Source organism: Pseudonaja textilis, chromosome 3 (assembly GCF_049901715.1).
Source record: "Pseudonaja textilis isolate UNSWEBS1 chromosome 3, rPseTex1.2, whole genome shotgun sequence".
Classification (NCBI taxonomy): domain Eukaryota; kingdom Metazoa; phylum Chordata; class Lepidosauria; order Squamata; family Elapidae; genus Pseudonaja; species Pseudonaja textilis.
The window spans coordinates 194,960,306-194,981,632 of record NC_141992.1 but is presented as its reverse complement, the minus strand read 5'-3'; the positions used below and the strand labels follow the sequence as shown (position 1 = coordinate 194,981,632).

Sequence of the window (21,327 nt, the reverse complement as noted above, 5' to 3'; positions counted from 1 at the left end):
ATTCTTTTCCTTTCAGAAACCGATGACTATGCAGAGATCATAGATGAAGAAGATACGTACACCATGCCTTCAAGTAAGTCATCCTTTTCACTTTGGACATCTGATAAGAGTCAGTAAACATAGTTGTAGATCTATTTAATCAAAAATATTTGGGATGCATCCTTTTGGTCCTAGAGACTAGAAGAAGAAAATGGTTTAAGTGTTTTTGAAAAATTGACATGCCTCCACTGGGGTTATTACTATTGTTTTTGAAATAGTAGACGTAGACACACAGACTCACATTAGCAACTGAGAGAGAGAGCATTTCTGATTGATGGCCAGATGGCAAACTGCTGGTAAGTTCAGGCACTGTGCTGTCTCACTCAAAAGAATAAGCCACTTTTAGCTTTAGGATTGTATGTGCTTCCCTCTCCAGGTTCTTATACTTCTATACATTAAGGAAAGGAAGGCGTCAGGGAACTCATTCTCAAAGTTTTCCTCTATCTAAACCCGTTCAGAGCGTGGTTTGGGTTGATGATTGAAAATGAGAAGCCGTTTGGTCTAGCAGTTAAGGCACCAGCCTAGAAAGCTGGTGACTGTGAGTTCAAGTCCTGCTTTAACCCTGAAAGCCATCTGAGTGATTTTGGTGCCAGCCCGCCTGACAAAGATTGTTGTTGTGGGGAAAATAGGAGGAGGAAGATGTGTTGGATATGTTTGCTGCTTTGGGTTGTTGGTAAAAATAATAAAGGCGGGATACATACAAACAAACCAGTGGCAATAAGAACAAAACCCCAACTTCCAAAGTGCAGGTATAATGGAAAATCTCGGCTTGTTCTAAAGCAGTGGTCACCAACCGGTGGTCCGTGAGAAAATTTTGGTGGTCCACAGGAAAATTATTTGCATTTTTTATATTGCACTAAATCAGAGGTCCTCAAACTACGTCCCCTGGGCCGGATACGTGCAATGAATGTTTGTGTTGCTGCAGGGAGTCTTCCCGCTTTGGGGTCTTCTTGTGCAGGTCAGAGGGGGTCAGAAATTGTGACTTGGGGTCTGCTTCAGCCTTCTGGTGCAGGTCTTTGGGCAGAGGCTGGAGGGAGGGGGCACTGGTGGCGAAGATGGAGGGCCTCATTCCAGTGAGACTGATCATGGCCTGGATCTGGCTGACCATCTCAGCCCACTGAGCCTCCAGGCGCCGGGACCTGGCCTTGCACTCCCGGAGGTCTTCCCTCTGCTTGGAAAGCCTATGCTCCTAGCCCTCAGTGAGATGCTTCTGCTGAGCCTCCTTCTTGGCCAGATCCAGTTGGAACTGAGCCAGCTGTTTTGCCGACTCTTTCTTGTGGGTGGCTGCCTAGCTCCAACAACTGCTTCCTGTTGGGGTCCTAAGGAGCCCGGGTGGGCAGGCAGGAGTGGCTGGGAGGGGAGAGGTGAGTAGAGGCCGGCGAGGCGCTCCTCAACGTGTGTGACATCAAGCTGGCCACGCCCATCCAGTCACATGATCGCCCACCCAGTCAGATTATATTAGTGGTCTGTGGGATTTAAAATTATGAATTTAGTGGTCCCTGAGGTCCGAAAGGTTGGTGACCCCTTTTTTAAAGCAGAGGTCTCCAACCTTGGCAACTTTAAGACCAGTGGACTTCAACTCCCAGAATTCTTCAGCCAGCTTTGCTAGCTGAGGAATTCTGGGAGTTGAAGTCCACAAATCTTGCCAAGGTTGGAGATCCCTGTTCTAAAGGATGGAAGCACACATTATTATTATTTTTTAAAAGAGCATTCTTTTAGGGGAGAGGGAATGAATGACTTTTTTTTAAATTGTTAGTCACTGTTAATGAAAAACAGGTCATAATAGTCTGATATGTAGTGGATAAATGTAACCACCTCATCCTAAAATGTTTTATAATATGCAAAGTAAATTTGGATGGCATCAGGGCCTCGACTGTGTTACGAAGATGATGTCATAAATGTAGATCATGTATTTTGGGGGTATTTGCAGAAATTTCAAATACAATGTCTATGTGTGGGATGTTGAATACTGGGATTTTATTTTCCAAATGTAATTTGCATTTTAAGAAGCATTTTCTAAGCCGGTGTTTGATTTTTCTCTTAATTGCACTGCAGAAAGCTATGGAATAGATGAAGGTAACAGGAGATCCTTTAATTATCTATCTGTTTACAATTTTTGGAGATACCTTTTAAAAAAAAAGAAACTGTTGACTTTCTATTAATAAAGTGCTGGCTCAATTGTGTATTTTTAAGCCAACACATTTGATAGCTATGGGATTATTTTAAAAAAACTGCTTTGTTCAAATAAAAATGGATATATAGACTACAGAAGATGTTATATCTATTCTTACCTTTTTAAAAAACTCATCATAGTAAGTCATTTCAACTTCTCCCTTTGGAAACAACAAGGCATGTTTCCTACTATTTTATTTGAAATATGGAAATAAAAATAGACAATTCAGTTGGCAATAAATAATGCCTAATGATTTTAGGAATAAGCATATATATAAGCATATATAATGCTATAATAAGCATATATATATATATAATATGTATGAATAAATTGCATAGGTATTTAGGGTAGGTCTTTTTCAGGCTTATTAAAACTATTCTTGGATGATTTCCTGATTAACAATTCAATATTTTGTATTTTTACTTGGCAGTAAATCTCATTCTCTAATTGGGTTTATTTCCAGGAATATATGCATAGGATTAAAACCACAAGCCCCTAAAATACCATGTAATGGAGACCTCTTAAATATGCCATTTTAGCAGGAGCTAATCAAAATAACCTACCCCTTTTGCATGTCTTTCCATGTGAACCATTGGTCATAATTCAGTTAAGAGGTTTTAATTACATTGCTTGCATTAATGTAACTAAACACACTGAAACTAATTCAGAACTAGACGTCTCCTATCCGTTCCAGGATTTCCATTTGAATGGGTATTTAAGAGGGTTCCAATATAGAAATGGTACTTATATGGGTTGCTTGTGGGCAAATTCGGGCATGTTTTTCAAATAGGTAATCATTTGAAGCGACCTTCGATGGCATTTTGTCTTTTGTGGGGTATTTCATGGGGAAGCTATTTCATCATTGGATTTAAATTTAAATGGATTGTATTTTAATAGCCAGGGATTATGAGATTCAGAGGGAGCGGATTGAACTGGGACGCTGCATCGGCGAAGGGCAGTTTGGCGATGTTCACCAGGGAGTTTATGTCACTCCAGTAGGTATCTGTAACGTTTTCATGCTTTTCTCATAAGTAGAATTCGCTTCCTTCCAATTGTGTGTTATTATCCACTGTACACTCCTGTTTTTTTTTATTTTTTATGTCTTTTAATGACCCCTTAATCCCTTGCATCGGGGTGGAGTTGGGGCAACTGAATGAAGCTGAGTGTTTACTGGCTGGATGCCAGCGCAGAGTTCACAGCTGATATTTACTCATTGTGCCCAAAGAGAGAAATATCTGTTGCTACCTAGAATCGAACTGACAGCCTCCTGTTTGTGAGGCAAGAGCTCCGCCTCTAGGCCACTGCACCACCACTGTATACTCTTACGTTCTAGTGAAAATGCAAATATGTCAGGTTTTGAACTTTGTTAATTTATGTATGCAAAGAGTGTCCGCTAACCTTTTATCTTGATGGATTAACATTCTTTAAACTGCACACCCTCACGCATTCATATTTATCAAAGTATAATACCGGCCAAGTGATGTAAAGAGTGTTGGAGAAGACAGAGTTCTTTATACCAGAGCTGTGTGTGTGGATGGTGTCCTTTATCTAGTCCTTCATCTTGTTTCGTTCTAGCAAACCTTCATACATACATACATACATACATACATACATACGGTATTCAGCTTTGCAACGTTTCGGCAGAATCTCATCTGCCATCATCAGGCTTCTGTATAGTGTCCATACGAAGACAATACAGAAGCCTGATGATGGCAGATGAGATTCTTCCGAAACGTTGCCACAACTTTAAAAGCACAACTATAATGACGTGGGAAAATACCCGAACAAAGCTGAATACCACACACACACACACACACACACACACACACACACACACACACACGTAGGGTCCTTGATGGTCTCTAAGCTTGGTTGCCAGGATTTCATTACCAAACCCCATTTCCTTCTAGCACTGATGACATTACTCATCTAGGTCATGAAACGTCTGCAAGAAGACTGTTCTGACCAAGGCTTCCGAGACCGTAATTAAGCACACGCTTAGTTAAAACAACTCTTGTTTTATTTCAACGCTGGGAATTATGTTCATTCCCAGCCCGTAATGAGTCCCAAACAGTCCCTCGAGATAAGCACTCACTTTTCTCTCCTTTGAATTGCTGCCAACAACTAAAGTGCCAAATTAACTATAAAAAAACAACCAAAGTACAAAGTCCATACACAGCTTCAAGGTTTAATCCAAACAGAGCAAATGACATTGCTTCCTGCAAAGGTTTCTCTACCTTTGCATGTCCTTTATACCTTATGGGAGGGGCAATCACCTTCAAGCCTTACTCCCAAGTCGCCCCTTTTGTCTTAGCTGCTCTTGCCTTCTGGCAGCTCTGCACACGCACACTGGGAACAGGCTCCCCTGGGTCGTCTGCCTCACTGCTGCCAGACGCCGGAGCCTCCAGAGTCAGCACACCACTCCCAGATGGTCCTGGCCCCATCTCTGCATTGGACGCAGGACCCTCGTCCGAGTCCTCCCCAGACTCCCTGACTGGTCCCCTTTCATCCTCACTGTCTGATTCCGCTGCCGGCTGCACAGACTGCTGGCAAACTACAACAAACACCACCTAGCTCAGAAAGCATCAAGGACACACAGTTCAACGCTGGACCACTAATATTCACCTTGATGGCATTTTCTTCATGCTCACTGGCTGTTTATGTGACTAGGTTACATAAGACTGGTTGCTTAATGTCTCTTTTTTGAAAAAGCGCCTTTCGGACCATTGGTTGCTTAGAAGCTATTTTCCTTCCTTGTTGCCTGTCATCTCATCTTGCTTGGTGTCAGCCAATTTCAGCCTGCTGCTCTCATGCAAATATGGCTCGTCTTCTGGCGTTCTCTTCCCCTCTTTCTCAACACTGTGTCCCACTGCTTTGTATAGCAAATGCCGCTAACCATGACTATGATCACGATGACTGAAATGTCAAATTAAGGCTAAACCCTTTCCTCACTTGACCCTGAAGCTCATTGTGCCATTCCGTGCGCCTAAGCTCTTTCCTGAAGGGGGAAAAATAAAAAAAAACACAGGATAAAGCAAAGAAAAGGAGTAGTGTGTAGGCGAACTCCAGTTCCTGGACTTTAGATGCACACTGGTGTTAAAGATATTTGGGAGGTGGGGGAAATCTTTTTGGTTTTAGTTTTCCAAAAATAATAAGTACGCAATGGAAGAAACATGTACCAAGTCTTTGGTGGAGAGTTCTGTACGCATTGGAAGTATGCTGCTCTAAGTATGCATTGGAAGAAACATGTACCAAGTCTTTGGTGGAGAGTTCTGTACGCATTGGAAGTACGCTGCTCTAAGTACGCATTGGAAGAAACATGTACCAAGTCTTTGGTGGAGAGTTGTGTGGCAAAGTCACAAACCGTTGGCTTAAGTGGGACAATAAGAACTTAAGCTGGGAGATTAACTCATCATCTCTCTGATTATATCAAAGCCTAAATGCTCCGATAAACGTGCCCAGCTGTTGTACGCAGTTGTTAAATCATGCCATGGTGGGGATGTGCGCGGAGGAGATGGTGTCCAAGGAGTAGGGAAACCTCAGTTGGCCCAAGGGTTTAATTAGCTATTGGTAACGCGTGAACTTTTTAATGGAGAGAATACGTCCTACCAGCTGCTTCTGATTTGAGCCTGCTGGGGGAGATGCTTGAACTTTTCAGCACAAGCTGCAGCTTCGAGTTCCTTTGCACAGACGCATGGATGCGTCGGGAGAAATGTGTTTGTCTTCCCATGTAGCGATTAGGTTTTCATTAGCTCCCTTCAATAGGAAGGTTTCAATAGTTGAAACCTTGGGGCTTTCAATAAAAAAGAAAACTCTTGACAGTCAAAACTGGGGTCTTCAAAGAAACGTGAATACTGTACAGTTTAGTGTAGTGCTCTAAATATTTGGCTTAGAGGATGAACAATAAGATTGGACTTAGACTAACTTTACTGTCACTTTGAATGTATACTAATCGGCATACATTAATATTAAATTTCATTGCATATGGCTCTTAAAAGATGTTCATTTAACTTTATACATGGTTTCTGCAATTTTAGAAGCGATAAGGGCTAAGCCATGTTTCACTGAATTCTGAAAATACCGTAGTGTCACAGGCAATCTACTTTTCTCTTTTAAAAGAATGGTATTATATGATACTGGTTATACAGCTCAACGAAACAAGTTGCTCATGGGCAGATTAAAATTACCAGAGAAAAATTAGCGTGCAATGCACAATTGATCACAGCAACTTTTTGGTATCTTTTCTCTGCAGTCTGAGACAAATCTGGTTAACTTAAGCTGAGGTTGAACACAGTGTTCATAGAATAATAATGAGAGCTGAATTCCTTCTTATAAAACAAAAAGGCAAAGTTAATTTCTAACCAAACTCAAGCTTTTGGTTAGAAACTTGAAATTGGCAATACAATTTTAGTATTAATGTCTTTTTATACTTTTGAAGAAATGAGTGTTAGCATTATGCAAATAGTCTTTGAAAAAACAGATATATCTAATAGAAAATAGAGAAGAAAAATTTTAAACCCCTTCCACAATATTAAATTAAAGTTAAACATTAATAGTTTGGTCAGGTTTGTTTATGTTAGTATTTACAGAATTTCAGATTACTCTGTCCTGAGCATTAATGAAGGGAGGAAACCTCTCCCAGCTCCACTCCAACATTTTCATATATAAATTGTCATATTCAGTTGTGTGGCTCATGAGAAAATGCTAACTTTAGAAAATTACCGCTTTTTCTTTGCAAAGTCAATGAAACACTGTTTAAAAACAAAACAAAAAAAACCCCAACAACTTCAGAATCTATGTTTTATCTGTGTGATTCCTTTCGTCTGTATAACGTGGGCTTTCTATCTTGTAGGAAAACCCTGCCATGGCAGTTGCAATCAAAACGTGTAAAAACTGTACTTCGGACAGCATAAGAGAGAAATTCTTGCAAGAAGCCTGTAAGTTATGAAAATCTTCTCTCTTTGTTCAATTTGGGTAGGTTTAGGGTGAGTATGGGAGGGGGTTCCTTTTGCAAAGACCGGAAACAAACACCACAACTTAGCTGAAAACTGTACACGGCATCCTAGCAACCCCCAATCCCAACCATTGGCTCTTGCCCCGTTAAGCAAAGTTCTCGAAGTGGCATCTTGTCCTCATCCGCTTGTACTTATTGGGGATTCTGCGCTGCCTCGGTGGGGTTCCTCCTTTTATAAACACAGCTGCAGAATAAAGCTGCTACAAAGCTCCCAGCTCTTTTTCACAAGCACCGCGACTACCGAGTTGCAAAGCCAAGCTGGCTCCAGGCAGGGGATCAAACCAAGGTGGGCTGTTTTGTGTGGCTTACGGTCTTGGAAGTTGACCGTTGGCTCGCTTGCCTGCTGTTTGTCCTGGCCCAGACCTTGCTCCCCGCTTCCACAGCTGCTTGCATCTCTTCCTCTTCTCCCACTCACCCACATGCACTGTGGCTTGACCTTCCCTTTCCCAGGCATGGGGTGTGTGCTAACCTGGCTGCCTGTGGATGTCGTTGGCATGTTCTTGAAAAAGGCAGGATTTGGCTCTCCTGGCCAGCTGGGGGCACTGTTACGTCAGTCCAATAAGCTGGGGAATTCTGGGAGTTGAAGTCTACTCATCATAGAGTTGCCGAGTTTGAGCAATAGTGCATAAGAACTCGACAGGAGTTACAGGAACAGGAATTTAAAATTGACCAGTGGTTATATATACAAATCCATAGCAGATACAAATAAGATATCAAAGAGTTTGGAATCTATAGCAAATTACAATATTTAGATAAAATCTTATTAGGATCAAATAAAAAGAATATTTCCAAATTTTATAAATATTTATTGGAGGTAGAATTAGAGCAAGAGATAGTGAAAGGGAACATGATAACGTGGAGTAGGAATATTGGAAGAAGCATTACATTAACAGAATGGGAAAAGATCTGGAATAGAAACATCAAGAGCAATAGTGCATAGAGGAGGGGTCTCCAACCGTGGCAACTTTTAAGCCTGGCGGGCTTCAACTCCAAGGTTGGAGACCTCTGCACTAGAGATTATTCTGTTCCATCGAGCTTTGGGAGGTTGTGTGGATGCACAGGTCTGCCCTCATTAGATTTGATAGATCTTCGTTATTAATAAGAGTTTATAATAAAATATACATTTTTTGTGCATTTCTTTGGAATACTTTTACTGAGATGCTTTTGTTAGGGTTTTGTGATTATTCTTTCCCCCTCCTTTTTTTGCTAGTGTAATCTCACCAGAGAATGGGATTGCCTAAAAGTAAGCAAATAGACCGACAGACGGGTTGCATTCCTGTCCTTGGATAGACAGTCTTGCAGTTGAGAAATACGGACTGAGATTTGATTCATAAATCCAGATTTGTAACACTCTGTTCAAACTACGCACGTAGTTTAGAACGGCGATCGAATCATGAGCAGCCAAGATAAATCTGCTACTCTAATAATGTATGTTTTTTTAGGATTTTCCTGTGTATGTCATGAGATAAAAGATGAATGTTCCAGGTTTGGCAATGGAGTGCTATCTCTTCCACAGCACAAACAAACCAATTTCCGTTTCATTCAGCGCGAGCTTTAACTCCTGTGCTCTTGAGATTGATCATAAAGCAATTATACTCCTCATCAATAGGCTTTGATGCCAGCCAAAGGAGTAAATGAGTTTTTCTTGTGGACATCATATTCATGTCAGGGTTGTACTCCATCACAACTCAGTGCATCTGTCTGAATAGTGTTCCATTTGTCGTCTTTCTGCTCTAATGAAGAAATGCCCAAATGGAGCGTAGACACTGTGAATCGATAAGATTTTTTTTTTATAAGGCGGGTTTGAAGCTTTGAAGCCTAGTTAGTGATAATTGTCGCCAATTTATATTTTGCAAGCCATCTGTTCTTGAAGTGAATCAATTTAAGCCGGTCGAAAGATATTAAATTGTTGTCACACCTTAGTGGCTCCTCAGAAGGAAAATTCCTGGCCTTTTCAGCATGGTTGTGAAATTAAAAATGCATGCTATGCTTCTGCACTTCTCTTCCAATGTCTTCCAGCTCTAACCCATTTTAGTGTTACATCTGTGCTTTGGATGCTGAAATCGGGGCTAAATATGCTTTCATTTCAGGAGCTGCTGTAAAAGTAATCATGATTAGCATTAGTATATCTGCAAAAGCAACACTCATCACAGTAGATATTAGAAATGGGAGAGAAATGAAAATAGAGAGCGGAGCTGCAAAGTAGACAGTGAGCATATGAAACGGTGGGAAGGTTCATCCACGTAGCCCATTTCCCAGAAACAATGGTAGTTTACTCTGAAAACACAATGATTTCCTGTGTGAACCTTTTACAGAGAGTCCTCAATTTATGGCCAGTCGCTTAGCGACTGTTAGAAGTTATGACAGATCCACAGCAGGCTATATATGTCCCAAATTTGAACTTTCGGCAGTCAAGGTGCCCTTGCTGCTCGTGGCCACGTGACCAAACTTTGGTCACTCAGTACTGGGACATATTAGCAGCTGCTTGTACCTTCCTGTGGTTGCGTTTGAGTGCATTTTCTAACAGTTCTGCCGAAAATCAACATTTACTTCTGGTTTTCGGCAAACCCATGCCCGTAGTAATCCATTGATTCACTTAATGACCACCACACACCCCAAAAATCATGTTGTTCATGTGACCAGCCCACTTTATGTTAGTCATAAAACCATAGGACTGGGAGGGACCTCAGAGATCTTCTAGTCCAATCGCCTGCTCAAGCAGGAGACTCTATACCACCCCAGTTAAATTGTTCTCCAGTCACAACTTACACCAGCAATGGGAGGCTCCATTACAGTCGTTAGTCGAGGACAGCCTGTAGATGGGAAATGTGTTTGATGAAGCATTTCTAACTAATCTAAGATTACCCCACTGGGAGTTCAGTGATTAGAATGGAGTATTGCAGGATAATTCTGTTGACTGCCAGGGGTTTGATTCTCACCAGGCTCAAGGTTGACTCGGACTTCCATCCTTCCAAGGTGGGTAAAATGAGGACCCAGATTGTTGGGGGCAATAGGCTTACTCTGTAAACTGCTTAGAGAGGGCTGTAAAGCACTGTGAAGCGGTGTATAAGTCTAAGCGCTAGTGCCAGTGCTATGGATGAAGAGAGCTTGACTCTTTCAAAAAGACTCCCTCAGCCCTGGACAGTCTCTTTGTGATCTAAGAGAAAGTGTGTCTGTGATGAGCCAGGGTGTGGCACAAAGGCAACATAGTCAAATAAGCGATAAGAGTCCCTTTATTATCTCCAACTTTGCCCCCAATGTCCAGGTTACCTTCGGCTGGAGAAAAACTCTCCCAGGAACAGCCTTTAACTGTAGAAAATTCAGTCCAAAACAAGGTACACATAACTGTGATTTAAAATCCAAACAAACCAAACTGAAGTAATTTGCTTGACAGGGCAGGAGAAGAAATTTCAGACTTGAAAGCATGGCAAAACTCACAGTTGGGAAGACACCAGGAACATAGATAAGCCACGACGATACAAGATATTTTGCTCCCAACAGCTTGCTCTGCACAGCTTCCTTTTTTATACACTGTGCCCAGCTGCAGCTAATGAAGGGAATCAGGGCCCTTTCCTTCCCTGCAAGCCATGCAACCCACGTTGCTCTCTTCTCCGTTCCTCCCTGCATGCCCTAGGATGAAGAGGGAGTGGGCCTGGATCTTCCTTCGAATTCCCTCTCACTTGCTCTGCCTCTTCCCTGCTCTGCCCAGCTGGCCTTCGCCCTTCCCCAGTTTTCTTCCACAGCCAACGAAGCCACATTCCCACTCCCTGTCAGTTGCTCGGCTTCTTCCTCCAAATCAGATTCCGACAGGGGCATGACAGTATCATTCAGTCAAACTATCACTGTTGATTCCTCCTCAATCATCGCTTTGAATAGCCAACAATTAATGCAAAGATCTGTGAGATATTAGTATGGTTACCTAAGGCTTTTGTCAAACATCTCTACTTAATTTTGATGGGGGCAGAGGAGCCTTGGCATCAATTCTGTGAAGCGGTATATAAGCCTTATGTGCTAGTAAGTCTAGAATCTGTTTCAACCCCCTTGCTTTCCGATCACCCCATCACAGCGTGCCTCCATTTCACGAGAACTTTTGCTTTCCCTGTTGCAGTAACCATGCGTCAGTTTGATCACCCTCACATTGTGAAGCTGATTGGCGTCATCACGGAAAACCCCGTTTGGATCATTATGGAGCTCTGTACCCAGGGAGAGGTGAGCAGAATCCATCAAGAATATGCCCGTCCTCGGAGGCTCGATAAAGGCTTTGGGGGACGTGGATGTGTCGTATGGAGGCCTTTCTCAAAGGAACCAAAGAGTCACCGGCATTTGGCAATGGCAGAATCGTAGCTTCGATTTGAGTCCCGTGGGAATTGTGGAATCGGAAGAGGAGACCCAAACCTGTGCAGAATTCTCAGTGTGGGGTTGAGTGACACCTCTCTGCTTTTCCACTGGGAAGAGGAGAGCGGAAAAGGATCGTAAATACATATCTTTCCCCACCGTACTTGTAGTCCTTGGCTTTAGCGGCCGTTCCAAGTGACAGTGACACTGAAAAATGTGACGTATGACCATTTTTTTCACACTTAACGACCATCGCAGCATCGTAAAAGGGGGTCATAGTTGCCTACCCCTGGTTTGGAGTATGTGGGCCCAAGCTTTTGTAAAACATGCACCTTTTGATTGGAAGGAAAGTCATTTAATTCTAAAGATCAGCAGAGGTAGCCCAACTTGAATATTGTCAGTGTTTTCCTTTTAATAGCTAAGCATCCCAATGACTGAGGCCAGAGTGAGGCCGCTGCCAGGACTGCTTGTGGAAGCCCAGTGGTTGCTTAGAAATCACAGTTTCTTTGCAACAGCCCAGTGAGAACTGAGTATGCTTAGTAGCCATGAGGAGGAGGAGAGTGGAATGGAAAAGAGAGACAGGAGGCAGTTGGGTTCTTTGCGCTGTAACACGTTGAATCGAGATCCTTTGCGCTGCAACATTCTGTTCCTGGATCTTTTTTTGCTTAGTCTAACCTTTCTCTCCCTCTCCCTCCTTCCCTCTCCCCCTCTCTCTCTCCCTCCCTCCCTCTCTTTCCTTTATCCTGTAGCTGAGATCATTTCTGCAAGTCAGAAAATACAGCTTGGATCTGGCATCCTTGATACTGTACGCTTACCAACTTAGCACAGCACTTGCCTACTTAGAGAGCAAACGGTTTGTACATAGGTAAGTTCATCAGATCCCTCCAAAATATTATCCTCTAAAAATGGCATACATTGTTGCCCGGTGTAGCAGCCATGTTAGGTTCAGTGGTGATGGGTTTTCTTATCCAGAACTACGTTTTCCATTATTCCATGCGTTTTGTGAAATTTGCATAGCTGCCCATCTCACAACATAAAGTGATTCCCTTTATGTTGATTTAATGAACAAGGGTGAGTAATATTTTAACATCTTAGAATCCACTTATTTTCATCCTTGATTTGTCGGCCTCTTTGGGAGTATTAACTGTTCCAAATCCAGCAGCTTGCGAGAGATTTGGCAAAGGGTGACATCTACTGGGCAGCCTCTTCCAGTGTTTTCTAAAATAGTAGCACCAAGTGAGTCAGGAAGGAGTTTTCTTCCAAAGCCCCTTGTGATTTCCGATTTCCAGTTTCAAACAACCTCCAGACCTTGAGATAGCAATAAGAGTTTTCCTGGAAACCGTTTAACCAGTGAATGGACTGGTAATTCAAATGGAAAGCAATCGGAGGAATACTTGACATTTTTAAGAGTAAAGAAAAGACTTTATTAAAAAAGGAGGTCAGACACACACTATAAAACTTTGAGTTCACGCATACTTGTAAAAGTTCCAAGGTGGTTTTGCATGCAGTGTCTTCTAATCCTTACAACACCCTGTACAGCACATTATTTTTAATAAGAATCTTATATAATGCTCAGGCAAAGATGCAAGCAAGATTCAGAACTCAGATTCAGACTAGAGTCTGCCTGATTTTTTTAACTAAGGGGTCAAAGAACCATAAATTAGTCTTGTTTTCCTTAAAACAAAAATCCTGGGTGTTTTTTTTCCTGCTTTGATGTGCATACGCTTGTACATTTCATTGTAAGGAGACTGGAAAGACTTAAGTAGTATTTAATAGGAAGATTGCTCGCTTGTTCTTTTGTCTGCTTCTCCAAACATCTGGTACCACAATGAAATGGTTACAGAGGTTTGGGATCCAGCCCCCAGCAGGAGCAGTGTGCAACTTTCTATCTACAGGAAGCTATCATTTCAGGAAAGGAAAAATAAAGACAGCTACCAAAGACCTGGAGTGACCAGATGATATCCTGATGTTACTAGAGAGGATAGAGAATTTTGGGATATTTGGGGGGGGCACTGGGGGATTTAAGTAAATCCCCCTAAAAACTACCCTCAGTGCCAAAATTTATAGCGGCGTGTGAAGTTCTTTCTGGGAGTCAGAATTTGGAAACAAGAACAGTGGTACCATTGCAGGCCTGTATTTTATGATGAGTCAAAAAGATTCCACTACTTGAAGCATTTTGTGTAAAAATTAATGGAAGGTTTAGTTGGAGATGTCAGTACCAAGCTGTGTAAATGTTGGTTGCCCTTATATTCAGGTATAATTGTCTAATCCAGTTAGATTTTCATACAGTATGTAATGTGATATATTATGCCTTTTTGTTGGAAGAGAACAGGAGTGTGATAGATTCTTGGTGTAAAAATAATTCGATTAAATGTGCCTGAGATGTGTTCAGGTGCGGATGGCTTACATGTTGAATGATTTACATATGTGTCTTCTACCAGGGATATTGCTGCTAGAAATGTGCTGGTGTCCTCTACAGACTGTGTGAAACTAGGTGATTTTGGTTTATCTCGGTATATGGAAGATAGCACATATTATAAAGGTAAGTGTGTCCACCCAATCGCTGTCTACAGCCTCTGTTGAGTAAAAAGAGTATCCTATCTTAGAGTTATCATAGAATATAGGACAAGAGGCACAAGTCAGCAGTCCAGAATTAAAAACCAGTATAGTCAAGGTCCATTTAAGTATTTTATTTTAAAAGGTCAGTAATTGTATTGACAGGTCTACTTCAGATTTGGCATCAAGTAACAAAATGAAATGCTGAGCTCACAGTCCAGGGTTGTAGGGTTAGAGGCATTAGAAAATAGCTTATGAAATCTTACTGCTGGCTGGATCCTGGTACCACGAGATCAGGCTCCAAAGATTCTTGACAGACTTCCTTTTCCCCTTCTTCCTTTTTGACGGAGGTCTTGTATAAAGGAGTCATGGCAAAGAATTGATCTGTTTTTTTCTAAGTTTAGTAGCAAATTGATTCTATACTGTTGAACAAAAAGAATTGGAAACCATGTGAGAGTTCTCATACGCAGTATTATAGAATCTGTAAAATGTTATTTTACAGGTAGTCCTAAACTTATGACCACAATGGAGCCTGCCCATAGTGGCCGCAAGTTGTGAAGATAGTTAAGCGAGCACCCATTGATTTGCCTTGCTTAACAACCTCCATCCTTGCTCTCCCTGGTATGTCATTAAGCAGAGCACGGGGTGCCTCCGAGATAGTGCAGACATAGGTCCACCTGCCCCAGACCTTCCAATGCCTCCCCTGTGTCAGCTTTGGAAGCCATGCTGAGATCTGATGCTTCTACGCTGCCACAATTGAGCCTGGGAAAGCGGGAAGGGGGAATCCATTGGAATATATCTAGACAGACATAATAACATTCTTTTACTGATTCAAGGTCAGGTAGTTGTTGCGCATAGTGAAAAGGAAGTCTTACTTTGGGACGGATGGTGATTGGGCCATGTGATGTGGTGATGGGTATAGGGGATGGATTTGTAGTTTTTACTTTATTGCAAGGAAGCCCAGAACTTTCATATTCGGGATTCCACAGATGTGCCAGTTACTATCCAAATAAAATGAATTTTTGGGAGATGTCTGTCTTGGAGTTATTGGTTGGAACGGAGGGTTGCTGGAACGCTGACACCCTGCCCCAATTGAGATCCCCGGGGACTGCCGATTTTATAGTCTTGATTGCATTTGATAAAAATTGGGGCATGTATTGTATCAGGCATATTTTATTTGGTGTGTAAACATCTGGACGACTGCTAGATAGTATTTGATAGATGCTGAATACTTTACTGCCATCTTGCAGTCATTCATATTTTTGCAGCCCAATTCCGGGACGACTTTGTAACGATTGTCCTGCTTTCTGGGCAAAGCTTGGTGGCTGGGTCATCTTTGATCCAGATGCATTTACTTAATGTTCAAAAGTCCAGGAGATATGACAGTATGTGATGAAGGTGAGGGGTGAACCACACATGGCTCATTTGTAAGAAGCAATAGCATACACCGAATTTCACTATCAAGCCTTCCTGTTTTTTCAGTAATGATGAAGACCAAAATTCATTTATTATGAAAAATGCCACAATAACAGCCCAAGCTGGCGAAAAATTCAGCCAACACATTCAGACTGGGAAACATGCATTGCAGCCCAACAGTGTAAAATATATGGAGTGGAGCAGAATAATGATTTTTAAGATGTCCTGAATAGATTTCATTTGTTCACTATAGCTTCAAAAGGAAAATTGCCCATCAAATGGATGGCCCCAGAATCCATCAACTTCCGACGTTTTACCTCAGCCAGTGATGTCTGGATGTTTGGTAAGAGAAGATCAGCAAGTTTCCTATATTTCTGCCTCCGTTCGTTGAATGAGTGCAGTTAGTCCTCGACTTATGACCACAATTGAGCCCAAAATTTATGTTGCTAAGAGAGATGTTTGCTAATTGAGTTTTGCCCCCATTTTACAACCTTTCTTGTTGTTAAGTGAATCATTCAGTTGTTGAGTTAGTAGCATATTTATTAAATGAATCTGGCTTCCCCATTGACTTTCTTTGTCAGAACGCCGCAAAAGGGATTTGCCTTCCTTTTTGGAAAAAAGGTGCTTTTTCCAAAAGGGAACTGGACATTCTTGGGTTTTTTTTTTCCCTTTGAAAATGTTTCAGCTAAGAAAGTTAGAACTGAAGAAGCTTCTTGGATGAGAAGTGAAACATTTTCAAAGGAAAAAGAACCAAGTAAGTCTGGTTGCCTTTCGGAAAAAAAACACCTTTGGGTCTTCTCCAGAGGTAGCATTCAACATATCCTGACTGGTTCTGGAGAATCAGTTGCAGAAATTTTGAGTAGTTTGGAGAACCGGCAAATACCACCCTCTGACTGGCCCCGCCCCCATCTCTTCTCTGCCTTCCGAGTCCCAGCTGATCAGCTAGATCTTCTTTGGTTGTCCTGCACAGGAGAACGGAGCTGGAAAGCTGGTTAGTGGGGTGGGGAGGGAATGGGGATTTTGCAGTAACCTTCCCCTGCCATGTCCACTAAGCCACGGCATGCCACACCACACCCACCAAGCCATGCCCACAGAACCGGTAGTAAAATTTTTTAATTCCACCACTGGTCTTCTCCTGCAGCGCTGTTTCTCCCATACAAGTGCATGGTGTCTCTTTTTTGTATGAAAAGGCTTGATGGAGCCCATTTGAGTCATTTCCTACAGGTCTAGAAGAGAGAAAGGCAGTAAAAAGCAATGTTCGCTATGTTTATCTCCTGAATTGCAAAGGAATTTAGTCCGTTGACGCTTGAGAAAATAAGGCGGATTCTCGGTCTACCTATATGGGTAATCCTTAATTTAAAACCCCAATTGAGCCCAAAATTTATGTTGACAGTTATTAAGTGAGTTTTGCCCCCATTTTACGACCTTTCTTGCCACAGTTGTTAAGTGAATCAGTGCAGTTGTTAAGCTAGTAACATGTTGTTAAGTGAATCTGGCTTCCCCATTGATTTTGCTCGTCAGGAAGTTGCACAAGGGGATCGATCCTGTAACCCCAGGACTCTGTAACTGCCATAAATACATGACAATTGCTAGGCATCTGAATTTTGATCAGGTAATCATGGAAATGCTGCAGTGGACACAAGTGTGACAAATGGTCATAAGTCGGTTTTTTTCACTGCCCTTGTAACTTCGAGCAGTCACTAAACGAATGGTTGTAAGTCAAGGAAAACCTGTAGCAAAAAGTGGAGGATAATGGCCTGCTTTGCTCCATTTTAGCTAAGGAAATGATTCCTATGGCCAAAAACGGAGTGTCTAAAACTTCGATTGTTTCCCCCATGATGTCTCAGCAATTTGCACGGAAGCAAAATTTCCCTTTTTCCCCCCTTGGGGCCGATCTTTGACTGCGTCTTTTTCTTGTTAGTTGATACCGTAGTACAGGGGTGTCAAAGTCGATTTCATTGAGGGCCGCATCAGGGTTGTGTTTGATCTCAGGGGGCCATGGTGAGCGTGGCCAGCTCCACGTCACTCATGTCTGTGTCAGGACTCCGACAAATCCACCCCCATTCAAATCATAAATCTCTAGCCGCATCTCTCAGAGTAAAAAAAAAAAAAGATTTATTAGGAGTGATCATGTCGGCGTTACCTGGGTGCAGCCAACACTAATATACATCATTCATTTCCTTCTTGACCCTGATCTTCCCCCCATCCCCTGGATGTATATTCTCCAATGGGACACATCGTAGCCAAAAGTCATCAATCATGCTCTCCAGTAATAATCTTGTGTGCCAACAGCTTCGGCTGCCTAGCAGTTATCTGAAGCATTTGGGGAATGCACTACTTCCCCCTCTTCCTTTTTGCTAGCAAGTAAAAAGACCAAAGGAGTATTTTTTTTAGTTGACATTCTGGGGCACCTGTGGTGTCCCGAGTACTCTGCCAGCAAAAATGGCTCCCGAGCTCCATTTTTGGCTGTGACGGCCTCCTGCAACCCTCTGCCAGTGAAAACGGAGGTCAGCGGGGCAGTGCACAGCCTCCCAAGTTCCATGTTTGCTGGCAAAGGCACCATGGCCTAATCCTTCATGCTGTCCGAAGACATCTCCGCGGTCATGTGGCCAGCATGACTAAACGCCAAAAGTGCCCGGAACACTGTTCCCTTCCCACCAAAGGGGTCCCTATTTTTCCACTTGCATTTTTTTTTTTTTTTTACATGCTTTCAAACTGCTAGGTTGGCAGAAGCTGGGACAAGTCACGGGAGCTCATTCCGTTACGTGGCGCTAGGGATTCGAGCCGCCGAACTGCCGACCTTGCTGATCGACAAGCTCAGCGTCTTAGCCACGGAGCCACCGTCAATTGTAAAAATTATATTTTAAAAAATGGGCATGTTCCGGTTCCTTTCTGATAAGCTTGCAGCTCATGTTTGCCTGCCAGCTGGTGTCATTTCTCATAAATGCTCGCTACCCATTCTCAGACAGGTAGTCATCGACTACCTGGAGACGTGAGTAAGAATTCCAATGTTATGATCTCAGGGTGGCTGATGCCTTTTCTGAAGGCAGGGTTCGGTTTCACTTCCAGCGTTGGCTTTCGGGAGAGTCAGCAGTTCTTTTTTTCCCCCCGTTTCCCAGGTGTATGCATGTGGGAAATCCTAATGCACGGCATCAAGCCCTTTCAAGGAGTGAAGAACAACGATGTGATTGGCCGGATCGAAAACGGCGAGCGGTTGCCGATGCCGCCCAACTGCCCGCCTACCCTCTACAGCCTCATGACCAAATGTTGGGCTTACGATCCCAGCAGGCGCCCACGATTTACAGAACTTAAAGCTCAACTGAAGTAAGAATTCCTTTTCTCTTCGCTCATACGTAATACGCTCATTTTTTTTTTCCCCCCGTGCAAAAAATAATAGTCTTCGTTGGGTGGTGGTGGGGGCAGTCATAGAGATTTGTTTGGAGCAAGGGATATGGTGGTGTTTCCTCGTGAACCAGGTTTTCGTTAGTCTTGATTGCAATTTGGAATGCCCTCGCTTTAAATTAAAGCAATGTACCCCCAAGAATAACAGAATAATTGTAATTTGAATCAGGTCACGGTCACATAATTGTTCTGTTTTATGTTTTTCTGACAACATGTGAATGGTGCCTCTTAAATTGCTGCCAAAGGCTGTCTCTAAAAGCAGCATCCATTGTGAATTCCTTGTTTCCTTTTCATGTGTTCTCATGTTGTACTATTATGTTTGATTGGTTGCTAGCAGAGATGGTCCCATGGTAGCATTTGGGCTACGGAGACATTGCTTTTCTTGTTGCTTAAACAAAACTTTGCTTAAAACTTTTGTTTGTGGAATAAAAGCTAGATTGAGGTACCTTCTAATTCAGCTCTGAAGCCAGGACTTTAAATCTTCAGACTTTGCTCTGCTTTTCTGGGATATAGATGTCCAGTCACATGGTACAATTATTAATCATGGGGATAAGTGGGATAGCAATATCGGAAAAGTGATACAATCCAAAACAATCCCCAAATTCCACCCTCCAAATACCAAAGCAGAATTGTATTCATAATTTATATACAAGTATTCCTTGACTTAACACTCACAACTGGGAATTTCCAACACCTAGCAAGGCAGTTGTTAAGTGCATCACACCCGATTTTAATGATCTTTTTTGGCACGATTGTTGAGGACATTGCTGCAGTTCTTAAGTGACTCAGGCAGTCGTTAAGTGAATCCAGCTTCCCTCCCCACTCCGATTGACTTTGCTTGTTGGAAGCCAGCTGTGAAGGTTGTTGCAGACGGTGGTCCCTTAACCCTGGGATAGGATACAGTGAATACATGCTTGCTGCGAAGTGCTTAAATTTGTATCGCATGACTGGAGATGCTGTCTCCACTGTCTTGTAAGTGCAACAACCAGGAGTAAGTCCCTTTTTCCAGTACTGTTGTAACTTTTAAACACTGGCTAAATGAATGGTTGTAAAAATCAAGGATGATCTGGATATCTAAATGGATTGGTGTCGTCTCAAAGGTACTTCAGAATAATTTGCTTTCCATAACTTGCCAGAAAAGGGAGAAGCAATAGGGCTGGGTAACTCCCCCTCCCCCTCGTACTTTACATATAGTCCTTCTCTTACAACCATTCACTTAATGACCATTTGAAGTTACAATGGCTCTGACAAAAGTGACTTAATGACCATTTTTCACACCGATGACTATTGCAAGCATCCCCATAGTCACGTGATCAGAATTTGAACGTTGGCAACCGACTCATATTTACGACGGTTGCAGTGTCCCCCCGGGGTCACAGGAGCCCCTTTTGCGACCGCCTGACAAGCAGAGTCAGTGGGGAAGCCAGGTTCACTTAACGACCGTGTGACTAACTTAACAACCGCAGCCATTTCGTTTAACAATGGTGGCAAGAAAAGTCATAAAATGGGGCAAAGCTCACTGAGCAAACGTTTTGCCTAGCACCAGAAATTTTGGGCCCGATTGTGGTCGTAAGTCGAGGACTACCTGCATTCCATAGCTGTGAAGCTGCAAGTAAAAAGCCCCTCTCTGCCTGAAGTCACCACAACAGTGATGAAAACAGGTGTAATCCTCAAAGGGATGCTTGGGAAGAAATTGACTGCAAGAGATCATGGAATATTGTTCATTCCCACTTGGAGCAGAATAAAATGAAATATTGCTGTTATTTCTTTTCACGAGAGGCCCCGAAATGAGTCTCATCTCCAATTTCAGCCAGTCTAAATTTAAACAACTCCCATTAGCTTTTATCCCCCTTCTTCTTCTTTTCTCTGAACAAAGAGAAATGCCTTTGGCTTCGCCGTCCCTCCATAAAGGCTAAATCAGCCCTTTTGCCTGAAGTGCTGGGAATTCCCTTCTGGTGAGGCAACTGTGGGCAGCTGAAACGCATTTCTGATTTTACATTATGATGTGCCCACAAAAGCAACCGCTGCTGCGTCCCACTTCAGAGTTGACTTTTTGTGAGCGTGTGTGTGTGTGTGTTTTCTATTGTCACTTTTTGGGGTGTGATTTCTATGAGAAAGAAATCCTCTTCCTTTATGTATTGCGTCCGAAGCCGATGATTTCAAACGTAGGGAATGAAAAAAGGCGCAGGGAGCCATGATGATCTCAGGCAAGGAGCTCCTGCTTGTGGGTTTGACAAGCTGGAATTCTTGATCCTAGAAGGCCAGTGTGATGAACCATCAATTTATACATTTCAGTGCTTTTCCTGCCTTGTGGGCGCACTTCTGTGGGAGGAACCTAATGCTTTGACCGGTGTCTCCTTCAACAGCTCAATATTCGGCCTTTTTTTAATAC

The 21,327-nt window shown here is 42.6% G+C and overlaps 1 protein-coding gene across 24 annotated transcripts in view; it reads left to right on the top strand.

Annotated features, from left to right (window-relative positions):
• Nucleotides 1-21,327, top strand: part of PTK2 (protein tyrosine kinase 2) — a 210,428-nt gene that overhangs the window by 134,090 nt on the left and 55,011 nt on the right. For 13 of the 24 annotated variants that reach the window (XM_087931786.1, XM_087931783.1, XM_087931788.1 and 10 more), the window contains 8 exons: nt 17-73; nt 3,110-3,207; nt 7,065-7,149; nt 11,335-11,435; nt 12,311-12,426; nt 14,003-14,103; nt 15,787-15,876; nt 18,653-18,857. In XM_087931786.1, the coding sequence (XP_087787912.1) occupies nt 17-73; nt 3,110-3,207; nt 7,065-7,149; nt 11,335-11,435; nt 12,311-12,426; nt 14,003-14,103; nt 15,787-15,876; nt 18,653-18,857 (853 nt within the window). Of the gene's footprint in view, nt 1-16; nt 74-2,094; nt 2,116-3,109; nt 3,208-7,064; nt 7,150-11,334; nt 11,436-12,310; nt 12,427-14,002; nt 14,104-15,786; nt 15,877-18,652; nt 18,858-21,327 lie in introns of all 24 variants that reach the window. The other 11 variants (XM_087931779.1, XM_087931772.1, XM_087931773.1 and 8 more) reach the window with 1 other exon arrangement.